Raw genomic sequence first — 13,584 nt, 5'->3', positions numbered from 1 at the left:
TAAATTGGATACATTCAAAATTTTAATTCATAACTACAATTGTGATGTTTTTGCTCTGTCCGAAACTTGGCTTTCTTCGCGAGATGATATCTCTTTTCACGATTTTAATATTATACGCTTGGACCGTGATGATAGATACGGAGGGGTGCTTTTGGGGATCAATAAGTGCCACTCATTTTTTAGAATTGACCTTCCACCTATTGGAGGGATCGAAGCTGTTGCTTGTCATGCAAACATCAGAGGCAAAGACCTCTGTTTTGTCAGCTTGTATTGGCCTCCGAGAGCTGCGGTTAGCCGCAAATAACTTGATGACATGTGCTCACTCCTTCCTGAGCCACGATTGATCTTGGGAGACTTCAACTCTCACGGAACTGCCTGGGGGGAACAGTACGACGACAATCGTTCATTGTTGATATATGACCTTTGTAACAGCTTCAATATGACCGTTTTGAACACTGGGGAAACAACACGTGTACCTAAACCTCCTGCTAACCCAAGTGCTCTTGACCTCTCGCTTTGCTCGAATTCACTATCGTTAGATTGCAAGTGGAATGTAATCCAGAACCCCAACGGTAGTGATCACTTGCCAATCAAAATTTCCATCACCATTGGGTCGAATTCTTCTGAATCTATAAACATGGCATATGACCTCACAAGACACATTGACTGGAAAAAATATGCGGACGCGATTGCTCTAGCCATCAATTCCAGAGATGGTTTACCTCCATTGGAGGAGTATAACTTCCTTTCTCGTTTGATCTATGACAGCGCGGTTCGCGCTCAAACGAAACCCATCCTAGGTTCCACCATTTCCCGAAGGCGTCCCAATCTATGGTGGGATAGCCAATGTTCCAAGCTTTATGTAGAAAAATCGAATGCATTTAAAGCTTTTCGGAAACGTGGAACCCCTGAAAATTTTCAAACGTATTTAGCCCTTGAAGATCAATTTAAAAACTTAATCAAAGGGAAAAAACGTGCTTATTGGCGAAATTTCGTGGGAGGTTTGTCACGAGAAACGTCAATGAAAAAATTATGGAAAGTGGCTCGAAACATGAGAAATCGCTCTTCAACGAATGAAAGCGAAGAATATTCACATCGATGGATTTTTAATTTTGCACGGAAGGTTTATCCTGATTCCGCTCCTGTGCAAAAAATTGTTCGAGATATACCACAAGATAGGTGCGATCTTGATTCCGAGTTTTCGATGGTAGAATTCTCTCTTGCTCTGCTCTCATGTAACAATTCTGCTCCGGGATCGGATAGAATTAAGTTCAACTTGCTGAAAAACCTCCCTGATGTGGCGAAACATCGCTTGTTGAATTTATTCAATCGGTTTCTGGAGCATAATATTGTTCCAGATGATTGGAGACAAGTACGAGTTATAGCTATTCAAAAACCCGGAAAACCCGCGTCCGACTTCAATTCGTACCGCCCAATAGCAATGCTGTCTTGTATACGGAAATTGTTGGAGAAAATCATCTTGTTTCGCCTTGATCGATGGGTTGAAACGAATGGCCTACTCTCAGATACACAATATGGGTTCCGCAGGGGCAAGGGGACGAATGATTGTCTTGCGTTGCTTTCTTCAGAAATTCAAATGGCTTACGCCGAAAAAAAACAAATGGCTTCAGTATTCTTGGACATAAAGGGGGCCTTCGATTCTGTTTCAATAGAGGTTTTGTCGGACAAATTACACTCTCGGGGTCTGCCGCCTCTATTGAATAATATGTTATATAACTTGCTTTGTGAGAAACATTTGAACTTTTCTCACGGAGATTCGGCAGTAAGTCGGGTCTCTTACATGGGCCTCCCCCAGGGCTCATGTTTAAGCCCCCTTTTGTACAACTTCTATGTAAGCGACATCGACAATTGCCTTACACAAAATTGCAGCCTAAGACAACTTGCAGATGATGGAGTGGTGTCTGTCGTAGGATCAAACGAATCCGACCTGCAAGGACCCTTACAAGATACTTTGAACAATTTTTCAGCCTGGGCCATTGGTCTAGGGATCGAATTCTCCACGGAGAAAACAGAGATGATGGTTTTTTCTAGGAAGCATAGACCAGTAAAACCAAAGCTTCAACTTTTGGGTAAACCGATCACTCATGCTATGTCATTCAAGTATCTTGGGGTCTGGTTCGACTCCAAATGTACTTGGGGGCCCATATTAGGTATCTGAGTAACAAATGCCAACAAAGAATAAACTTTCTCCGTACAATTACCGGCACCTGGTGGGGAGCCCATCCCGAAGATCTTATAATGTTGTATCGAACAACTATTCTCTCAGTGATGGAGTATGGCAGTTTCTGTTTTCAATCAGCTGCCAAAACACACCTCATTAAACTCGAGCGAATTCAGTATCTTTGTCTCCGTATCGCGTTGGGATGTATGCCCTCAACGCATACCATGAGTCTCGAGGTTTTGGCAGGCCTACTCCCACTAAAAGATCGCTTCAATTTATTATCTCTTCGGTTCTTCATCCGGTGTAAGGTCATGAACCCATTGGTGATCGGAAATTTTGAGCAGCTGATCGAGCTAAATTTTCACTCCGGATTCATGAGTTCATATCATGAATTCATCACCATGCAGGTTGATCCTTCTTCGTATATTACCAACCGTGTTTGTTTCCCTGACTACATCAATTCCTCTGTGCATTTTGATCTGTCCATGAAGCAAGATATCCATGGATATTCAGATTACCAACGATCGAGGATCGCTCCAACGATCTTCGATGAAAAGTATGGGGGTATCAATTGTGATAATATGTACTTTACTGATGGGTCCACTATAAACGAGTCCACAGGATTTGGAGTGTTCAACGAATTTTTTAGCACCTCACACAGTCTTCAGAATCCTTGCTCAGTGTATATTGCTGAATTGGCAGCAATTCATTGGGCGCTGGACAGCGTCGCCTCACGACCTGTTGAACACTATTACATTGTAACGGATAGTCTTAGCTCTGTCGAAGCTATCCGTTCAGTGAGGCCGGAAAAGCACTCGCCGTACTTCCTTGAGAGAATACGAGAAATTTTGAGTGCTTTATCCAGACGCTGTTATGTCATTACCTTTATCTGGGTCCCTTCACATTGCTCCATTCCGGGTAATGAGAGGGCTGACTCATTAGCAAAGGTAGGTGCAATTGAAGGCGATATTTATCAGCGTCAAATCGCCTTCAATGAATTTTATTCTTTAGTCCGCAAAAATACCATCGCTAACTGGCAACGCAAGTGGAATGAAGATGAATTGGGCCGGTGGTTTCACTCGATTATCCCTAAGGTTAGCCTCAAACCGTGGTTCAAAAGTTTGGACTTGAGTCGGGACTTTATTCGCACCTTCTCCCGACTCATGTCCAATCACTGTTCGTTAGATGCACTACTCTTCCGTTTCAATCTTGCCAGCAGCAATCTCTGCGTTTGTGGCCAAGGTTATCACGACATCGAGCACATTGTTTGGTCGTGCGAGGTGTCTCTGGTCGCCAGATCGAATTTAAAAAACTCCCTTCGGGCCCGAGGAAGACAGCCCAATGTGCCGGTGAGAGATGTGTTGGCTCGGTTAGACCTTGATTACATGTCCCATATATATGTTTTCCTTAAAGCTATAGATCTTCGTGTGTGATTGCCCCTACATCCTTATACCCTCCTTTCCTTCCTTTGCGGGTAATTCGTCCCCTTGCTATAAATAGTAGAATAAGTTGAAATGTAAATACACTATAGTATACTATAGATATACTAGATATACGAATAGATTTATAAATTGAGTGTTCATCAACATTGTTACAATTTCCTTATATCCCATCCTTCTCCTAAAAATATGTCACCCTCCTAAACTCGAGTACACCGCGAGTAATCGGTTTTCCACCTTACTAACCATAGATGTAAGAAAATTGTTTATATATATAGTTTTAAAATTATATTTAAGAATTCGGCTCCTTTAAACTTAAGTAACTGAGCCTGTAAAAATAAACGAATTAAAAAAAAAAAAAAAAAAAAATTACGTTATCTCCATATCCATTGTTTCCTCTAGGTATAGGGCCCTTGCCCTGTGGACTGGTTCCACCCTCGCGATTACTCGGTTGGTAATTTAATATTGAAATACACTTCGCTCAGTTTAAACGCCAATTACACAACTTTAATTTATTCTCAATATAAACTACAATTCACTACTTTATTTACAATAATTTACAATAGTTTTACAATAGGTTTTAAGTTTAAAAAATTGGTTTGACTTCCTTGGCTTCCTTTTTGGGTAATGGGTGCTTCCTATAAAACCTTTTTAATCTTCTATCCTCTTTTGAAATTTTATCCTCAATAGTCACAATACTTTCCCTTGTATTTATTGTTTTTCTCTTTTCTGTCCCTTTCCTTTCCTGCTTCTATTTCCATGTTTATGTATACACTGGAGAAATAGTTTAGTAACGGCAGCTACCAAATCTTTAGTAGCAAAAACATTGGTAAAATATACACATTTTTTGTAAATATTACTAAAATTGCGTAAAAAAGATGTCAGACGCAATGAATGTTCCTACCAGGAATTCGTATATTTTACTTCATACCATTAGTAAGTTTGTTTTTATCGTCATACCTAACAACTGTGATGTGCGCACTTTGTCTTTTGTCTTTTGGAGACGAAGCGATTCGGAGGTAAGCACTTTGTTTTTATTGAATTCAATTATGTATTCATCTCCCCCGAGAATTTGTTTTCATCTTTTCGGCGGGGAAAATATCACAAGAAATTTTGATCCATATTAACATAATTGACCTAATACCATTTTTTTCTTTTTTAGTTGGCCTTTAAATTATATGCAGTTCAATCATTCATCATAAACAAATCGGAGATAAGTATTCGTTTTTTTTACATCATTACATCAGTCACCTCGGTCGGGAAACTATTTTCATATTCCCGCCAAGGATAAACATCAGTTATATTCTGTACATTACAACACTATTGACCTTTTTCCTTGTCTTTACAGCTGGCATGATCCCAGACTCGTAATACTTGTTTACCAAAAACCATCCAAGCTATGGGATTGAAGGTAACGGCGAGTTTGTCGCTATGATTGGAATCTTTCTTCAACACATCATCGACCGTAAAAAACTTAAGGTGAACATACATAATTTATTGCATATTTAATATCATAAATATATGTATTTCTTTTCTTCATAGGGACACGAGAGAACAAAATACGGATGAAACGTGCTAATTCTACCGTCAGTCTGCTAATCAGCTAATGCAAATCAGAGCGATGCAGCAGGAAGAGGAACGGGAACTTGCTTTGGAAATGCTCATCAAATTGAGGTGGTTGAGGCTGCGATTAAAATTTGCCTCTTGTACGCAGTTGTTAGAATGATTCCAATGAGAATTATTGATGTTGTTTATAGAATAAGTTATTAGTATAATGTATTCTAAGTATGTAGAATTAAACGCAATCAAATACAATTTTTTAAATTAAAAATAATTATTAAAAATTTTGTCATTATCCCTCTCTTGACCTCTCACAAATATGAAGCAAAATTTTCACTGTTATTGCACCAATGTTGAACCAACAATTTGTAGTTTGTTTGACATATGTGCCTACCATTCTTTTTTTGTAACATGTACCAATGATTAGTAGGGTAGAAAATGACTAGAGAATTGGTAACATGTACCAAAAAATTCGTCATATTTACTAAATTTTCCTCTCAGTGTAGGTGAGTCTAGTTCGGAAACCAAATGATTCGACCTATGCAGCAAATTTTGTTGTACCAGGGGGTTCACCGAATTGAATTCGCTCTTGTATCCAACATCCATTTTAAAGTATCGATTGTGAACTTATTCTCGAGTATTTTTATTAAAGCTGGTTGGCTGTTTGAGTTTTCAAAAAATCAGCCAATGAAATCAAGCACATTGTTTGAAAACAGAATTTTCTCGTCTGAACATCAATGACATTCGCTTTTACAGGTTCGGTAGTGCCTGATGGCTATAATGAACCTTGTAAAAACAAAACATCTGCAGTATCATCGTGATCGATGATTCCGTTGACCTACAACCCTTAATTGTTAAATCATGCTATGTATTGTCCTGAAAAATTCTTGCCAATTCTGAGGAAAACACCAAAAGCATTTTTTGTAAACATATATCTTTTCGATCATAGATGCACCGTTTTTCCTGAATATTTCAGCATCCTTCATGCAACTTGAGAATTCCATCCTCTCGGAGCCTATTCTGTGCAGTAAGTTGAAGTTCTTACAAGAATCTTAACAGTTAATAATCTGAAGATGCAATATCTGGTGAGTAAGGCGATTGGAGTTTTAGAAGTGTACTGGAAGCGTTCTGGATCGTTGATTTTAATACATTCAGCTGCTAGCAAGACTTGTTGGAATTCATCGAAACTAGTTGCTTGGTTGCAATTCGCTATAAATATGTATTTTCGTCGCGTTTTTGAAACGAATCGCAGATTGAGATAAGTCCCTTCAAGTGTTTTTCGGTAAAATAAATCCTTAGTCCGAAATTCGGTCGCATTTGAAATTAGGACTATATTGCGTTCTTTAAGAGGATTTTCTTGTCTAGAAATTTTCAAATTTCTCTAATTCATACATTTAAGAATATACCATAGAAGAGACTTTTCGAAAATCTCATTACTTACCGAGTTATAGCCGTTTCAGTGATGCGATATCTTATCTGGCATGGCCATAACAATTAACTTCAAACGCGTTTTTATCGAAACGTGTTTTTTCAAACTATCTACACGATATCTCAAGTTCTGCTTATCCGATCTATGTATATATGAATACAATCTGTATGCATCTCTTTATCGCATGAACCTATAAAAAAATCATAAGCGAAATAATAAATGTAATGTAATGGATGTGTTGCGTCCAACGCAATATGGGTGGAGTCAACAAGCCGAGATCAGCAGCATCACATCACATCAGTTTGACAGTAGCAACCGCTACCCAACGAGTGATATAAATACGGGTACACTTGCCGCAAAACATTCATTCCCATTCCAAACTCTGTATAAACCAGTCGAAATAAATAGTGAATTGTTATAGTGCCACGAGTCTTTCTCTGCAGTGTTGAGCCGACCCCGAACAAAAGCCTTTGTCAAGGCTCAAAGAGTTTAAGTAAAGTTTTCTACCGTTTCAACGCTCACCGTTGCAGTCTGAGTGGCTGCCCCACCGTTGGGAATTCCCCGCCTCACCAACTAGTTGATACAGCATCAGTCGCTGTCCCACCGCCGGGAATTCTCCCCCGATACCGTCGCGTCAAGACGAGGATCCGTGATCGGACAACGGAAGGTCCGTAGCGGACATCTTATGGTCCTTCGAACCGGATGACGCTCACCTGCAGTAGAGAGACTCGCTTGGCAATTGTGTAGTGAACAATAGGAAAAAGTACATTGTGTTGTGCACAAAGTGGTGTTTAAAAAGAACAAATAGAGCACATTGTGTACAGTGAACAATACGACAAAGAAAAATATAACAAAGAAAAGGACAATAAGTGACACGAACAATACATTGTTAAAACAATAGTTAACAAAGAAAGTGATATAAAATATACAGTGACGAACAATAAAACGTATCCCAATTGACAAATTACAAAAAAATCAAAAGAAAATAAAATCAGTGAAATAGCCGCAGCAGCGCCCGCAGAATAATTCAACACTTCTACACCGCAGATTCATCGTTCCGAAACAAGTGGCGTGGCTTGGGTGTGCCAGCATAGATATTTGGTGAGTCCTTTCCAATTATACTTTAACGTAAGGAGTTTTTTTTGGAATTTGTTGGGAGCAGGAGTGAGGAATTGGACAGATTGTAAATTCATCGAATTTAGAAGTGAATTATTTTTTGGTAAAGGCATATAGCGTCCCTGAGGGTACACCATGTCTCAACTTAGAGAAAACATAAAATTGTTGAGTGTTACTAAAACTTCAATTTTGGCGATTGAAAAGTTTAAAAACGGGTACGATGCAGAAACTGATCGTGACCAAATCGAATCCCGTCTAATGAAACTTGACCAATTGTATGAACGCTATGTGAATACATCAATCTCAGTGGAAGTATCACTGGATGATAACGCCGAAATTGATTACAACGAAGAACGAGAGGAAATGGAAGAGAAATACTATAAGCTGCGTGCCTTTTTGTTAGCACAAGGAATAGATGATCGTAGATCTGCCCCATTAGAATCTACACATACTACTTCAACTATTGTTCGATTACCGAAGATCGATTTGCCAACGTTCGATGGAAATATTAATAATTGGATTCCGTTCCGTGATGCATACGATAGTCTCATCCATGATAATAAATTTCTAAAACGAATCGATAAATTCCACTATTTACTAGCTGCGCTTAAAGATCCTGTAAAGAAATTACTTGATACGATCAGTATTAGTGATGATAATTACACCATTGCTTGGGAGCTGTTGATAAGTCGATTTGATAACAAACGCTTATTAATCAGCAATCATATCGCTTCTCTTTTCTCTATCGAAGCTATAAGGAAGGAGACATCTAACGCAATATTAAAATTAGTCGATCAATTTGAACGACAAGTAAAGATTCTCACGACTTTAGGTGAACCAACTGAATCGTGGAGTTCTCTTTTAGTACATATGATATGTAGTCGCCTGGATAAAAACACTTTAAGAGAATGGGAAAGGTTGACAAGCAAAGAGAAAGGTAAGATTCCAACCTACCACGAAATTATAAATTTTCTACAAGAACAAGCTCGAATATTATTATCATTAAATAATGGAATCACTAACTCCAATCCGAAAGAAACAGCACGATATTCACTCGCCCACACCGCATCTGTATCACATTCAACACCCCCCACGACTATTATGACGACTAATTGTATGGTATGCAACAATGTACATCGAATATATGACTGTGACAACTTCAGACATATGACTCTAGGACAGAAACAAGACATCGTTCGTAGGAACAATCTCTGCTGGAATTGTCTCGGTTCCAGTCACATGAGCCGCGACTGCTCATCGAAATGTTGCCGAAAATGTAATGGCCGACACCACACTCTTTTACACTCTCCCCCACCAAACGATCAGTACCCTCAAACGACTATGAACACGACCTCGACAAGACATCAGACCACGACTAAATCTAACGGGAATGATACTCCAACTCGCTCTCCGACGCTTACATTCACGAAACTGTCCTCACCAATTCAGAATAATTCACACGGAACATCCTCGATGCACCCCAAGTCCACTGCCCCACCACACGTAGCAACCAACGCTCTCACTGCCGCCCAATCAATTGATAACACCTGTTCCACCGTACTTCTCTCCACCGCAATCGTGAAGGTTTATGGGCCTTCAGGAAAAGCAGCATTTGTTCGTACATTGTTGGATTCTTGTTCCGAAGCAAATTTCATCACGGAAAACATTGTGCAACTACTCGGATTGAAACGCAATCGGAAATCGTCCACCATCGTAGGCATGGGTGGTTCTACAGTGAAAAGTGTTCACTGCACAGAAGCCACATTCAGCTCAGTCGACTCTACATACTGCCACACATTAACGTTCAGCATACTACCGAAAATTACGAATGATCTTCCTGTTAGACCAATCAATATCTCACAGTTGAATATTCCTTCGGGTCTGGTTCTTGCGGATCCAGGTTTTGCTTCACCTCAGAAAGTTGACATGGTTATCGGTGCTCAACTCTTCTTCCATCTATTGTGTGATGGACGAATTTCCAGCAGCGATCTTACCACCGGTACTCAACCCGTTCTACAGCGTACAGTATTCGGCTGGATTGTGAGTGGTGCTGTTGCAGATCAAGTTTCATCCACCGAACCATGCAATATTGCCCTACTTTGTGTTACCGAATCGCTGGATAAACAGCTAACAAAATTTTGGGAGACAGAGAGCTGTACTGAATTTCGAAATCTGTCCAAAGAAGAATTAGCTTGCGAGAAACTATTTAGTGAAACCACCACTAGGGATGAATCAGGTCGATTCATTGTCCGATTGCCGAAGAAAGAACCGATGATAAGTCAACTTGGCGACTCTTCATCAACCGCCATTCGCCGTTTCTGTTGGATGAAGCGACGTTTGGCTAAAAATCCCACGCTACAAGAGCAATACTCCATTTTCATGCGGGAATACATGGAGCTGGGGCACATGATTCCAATCAACAACACCGAAAACATACTTTGTTCTCCCACGTTTTACCTTCCACACCACGCAGTAATAAAACCGACTAGCACTACCACTAAATGTCGGGTTGTTTTCGACGGATCAAGCAAGTCATCAACGGGAATTTCATTGAACGATTGTCTGATGGTTGGTCCAACGATTCAAGATTCACTAGTCGCTATTATTACACGCATCCGATTACATGAAATTGCCCTGGTTGCGGACATCGCCAAGATGTACCGGCAAATTTGGATACACCCTGATGACAGACCACTCCAACGTATATATTGGCAGAATGAATCTGAACCCGATATTCGACAGTTCGAACTCACGACGGTTACATATGGCACTGCTAGTGCCCCGTATTTGGCAACCCGCTGTCTCAAACAGCTATCTGTTTTACACTCCAAAGAGTGTAACGATCCTGCTGCGAAATTAGGCAAGGATTTTTACGTAGATGATCTGCATAGCGGCGCAGACACCTTTGAGGAAGCGTTTGAAATTTACACACAACTACAAAAGATTTGTAGTAGTGCAGGGTTTGAGCTCCGGAAATGGGCATCAAATTCCTCTGAAATCTTATCACGCATCCCCCCTGATATGAAAGATGAGCGATCAATTTTGGAAATTGATGACACACTCAACGACTCTATTAGTACACTTGGTTTACTGTGGCATCCTGCCTCTGATACATTTCGTTTTAAAGTTCCTGAATTCACCCACAACCGCCCAATCACAAAACGAATTGTAGTATCGGAGATGGCCAGACTTTTCGATCCACTCGGGATTCTGGGTCCAATTGTTGTGAAGGCAAAAATATTCGTCCAGAAATTATGGAAAGACAACCTCTCCTGGGACGAAACGCTCCCTGATAATTTGATATCGACATGGGAAGCATATCGTCTCGATTTAACAAACTTGAATGACTTTTCCGTGCCTCGTCTGGTCAAGGCTCCAGGTTCACGGATTAACATCCAGTTACACGGATTTTGTGACGCATCGGAATATGCATACGGTGCATGCATTTTTGTAAGAAGTATAGGAGTGGATGGCAGAGTTACCGTCCGCTTGCTCATAGCGAAATCTCGAGTCGCTCCAGTGAAATCGTTAACAATTCCACGACTGGAACTCTGTTCAGCAGTCCTTCTCAGTCAACTTTATTATCAGACAGTTCTCGCTCTAAACATAAACGCTAATGCTTTCTTTTGGTCTGATTCTATGATCACACTCCACTGGTTAAAAGGTTCCCCATCCAAGTACCAGACGTTTGTATCCAACCGCATCGCAGAGGTACAGCGTCTCACCGAAGGTCATCCCTGGAATCACGTTCCCGGACTGGAGAACCCAGCAGACATAATCTCCAGAGGCATCAGTTCTAGCGATTTGATCCACACAGCCTTGTGGTGGAAAGGTCCACCTTGGCTAACATCCGAAGCAGATGAGTGGCCGAGCATGCACATTCCTCACCATCCAGTGTCAACTGACATCCTCGAGGAAAAACCCCTCAAGAAGATAGCAGCGATTGCCCACCAAATAATCGACAATCAATCGTTATTCCAACGGTACTCATCTCTCACCAAGCTGGTGCGAATCGCAGCATGGTGTCGCCGATTCGTACAGCAATGCAAATCGAAGAATCAGGGGAAGCCACTGAACTCAACACGTTACATAACTGCTGAAGAATTTCACCAAGCTCTCATGGGCCTCGTTCAAGTTGTCCAGAGAGAAAAATTCAGTAGTGAAATAAGCTCAATTTGCGCTGGCAGAAGCGCTGATCTCAAGCGGTCATCCCTCCGAAGATTGAACCCGTTTTTTCAGGATGGAATACTCCGCGTCGGTGGCCGGTTGAGCCACTCACTTCACACCTTCGAGAAGAAACATCCAGTCGTCCTACCAGCTGACCATCCTTTCACCGCGCTCTTGATCGCATCCGCACACAAGCAGTTACTCCACGCTGGCCCTCGATTGATGATGGCACACATCCGAGAGCGTTTTTGGCCGCTCAATCTCCGTAACCTGGCACGGAAGGTTGTACGAACGTGCATACAATGCTTCCGCACCAAACCTGAACTACAACAACAGCTGATGGGTCAGCTTCCGAGTGTACGGGTGACACAATCCCGTGCATTTCTCGACACCGGCGTCGATTTTTGTGGTCCAATCCATTTGAAGCCCCAAGGCAGAAGAAGCAGAGCAGGTCCCCTGATTAAATCGTACATTGCACTGTTCGTTTGCATGACAACAAAAGCAATCCACATCGAGATGGTCAGCGACCTCACCACCGAAGGATTCATCGCAGCGTTGAAGCGGTTCGTGGCTCGACGTGGAAGACCACGAACTATATTCTGTGACAACGCTACCAACTTCACCGGAGCCGAGAAGGAGTTGAAAACTCTTCTCAGGCAGTTCAACGATCAACAACATCAGCACACAGTAACTTCACTATGCGCCGAAATCGGTATACAATTTAATTTCATCCCGGCTCGCGCTCCCACGTTTGGAGGTCTGTGGGAGGCGGCGGTAAAATCATTGAAGCACCATCTACGAAGAGTTGTCGGCTTAGAAGCTCTTACCGCCGAAGCAATGCAAACGGTTTTGACCCAAATTGAGAGTTGTCTCAATTCCCGACCTCTGACTGCCCTGTCTGAAGACCCCAATGACTTGGCAGTCCTCACTCCTGGACACTTTCTGGTCGGATCAGCACTCCAATCAATCCCGGAGCCCGACCTGGCCGAAGTTCCAGTAAACCGATTATCCTTATGGCAAGCGATGCAGAGAAAGTTACAACTATTCTGGAAGCTCTGGTCCACTGATTATCTCCAGCAACTCCAGCAGCGTACAAAGCATTTCATTCGTCAACCGAATGTCTTAGCTGGTCAGCTAGTTCTGTTGAAAGACGACAATTTGCCCCCACTAAAATGGATTGTGGGACGCATCATCTCGACGCATCCTGGCACCGATGGTATAGTACGCGTCGTGAAAGTCAAGACATCATCTGGTGCAGTATTCGACAGGACTGTTGTGAAGGTCTGCATTCTCCCCTGCAACGAGCCAGCTGCAGCTAACCAAACCCATACCATGGAAGAAGACACCGACCGACAGCTCCCCACACGTTCCTCCAGCTAAGGTTCCTGAATGGAATCAAGATCCCATTGGTGGCCGGTATGTTGCGTCCAACGCAATATGGGTGGAGTCAACAAGCCGAGATCAGCAGCATCACATCACATCAGTTTGACAGTAGCAACCGCTACCCAACGAGTGATATAAATACGGGTACACTTGCCGCAAAACATTCATTCCCATTCCAAACTCTGTATAAACCAGTCGAAATAAATAGTGAATTGTTATAGTGCCACGAGTCTTTCTCTGCAGTGTTGAGCCGACCCCGAACAAAAGCCTTTGTCAAGGCTCAAAGAGTTTAAGTAAAGTTTTCTACC

General features: G+C 41.7%; 1 protein-coding gene across 1 annotated transcript; it reads left to right on the top strand.

Moving 5' to 3' along the window:
- Positions 1 to 7,861: 7,861 nt before the first annotated feature.
- Positions 7,862 to 13,273, top strand: LOC129767109 (uncharacterized). Its single transcript, XM_055767730.1, has one exon. The coding sequence runs from the start codon at positions 7,862 to 7,864 to the stop codon at positions 13,271 to 13,273; it is 5,412 nt and encodes a 1,803-aa protein (XP_055623705.1).
- The last annotated feature ends 311 nt before the right edge of the window (positions 13,274 to 13,584 follow it).

This window comes from Toxorhynchites rutilus, chromosome 2, assembly GCF_029784135.1.
Source record: "Toxorhynchites rutilus septentrionalis strain SRP chromosome 2, ASM2978413v1, whole genome shotgun sequence".
NCBI classification, from domain to species: Eukaryota; Metazoa; Arthropoda; class Insecta; order Diptera; family Culicidae; genus Toxorhynchites; species Toxorhynchites rutilus.
This window is presented reverse-complemented; position numbering and strand designations above follow the sequence as displayed.

What these genes read in the sequence shown, in the direction of transcription:
- LOC129767109 (XM_055767730.1), top strand. Translation starts at nt 7,862, where the DNA reads ATGTCTCAACTTAGAGAAAACATAAAATTGTTGAGTGTTACTAAAACT.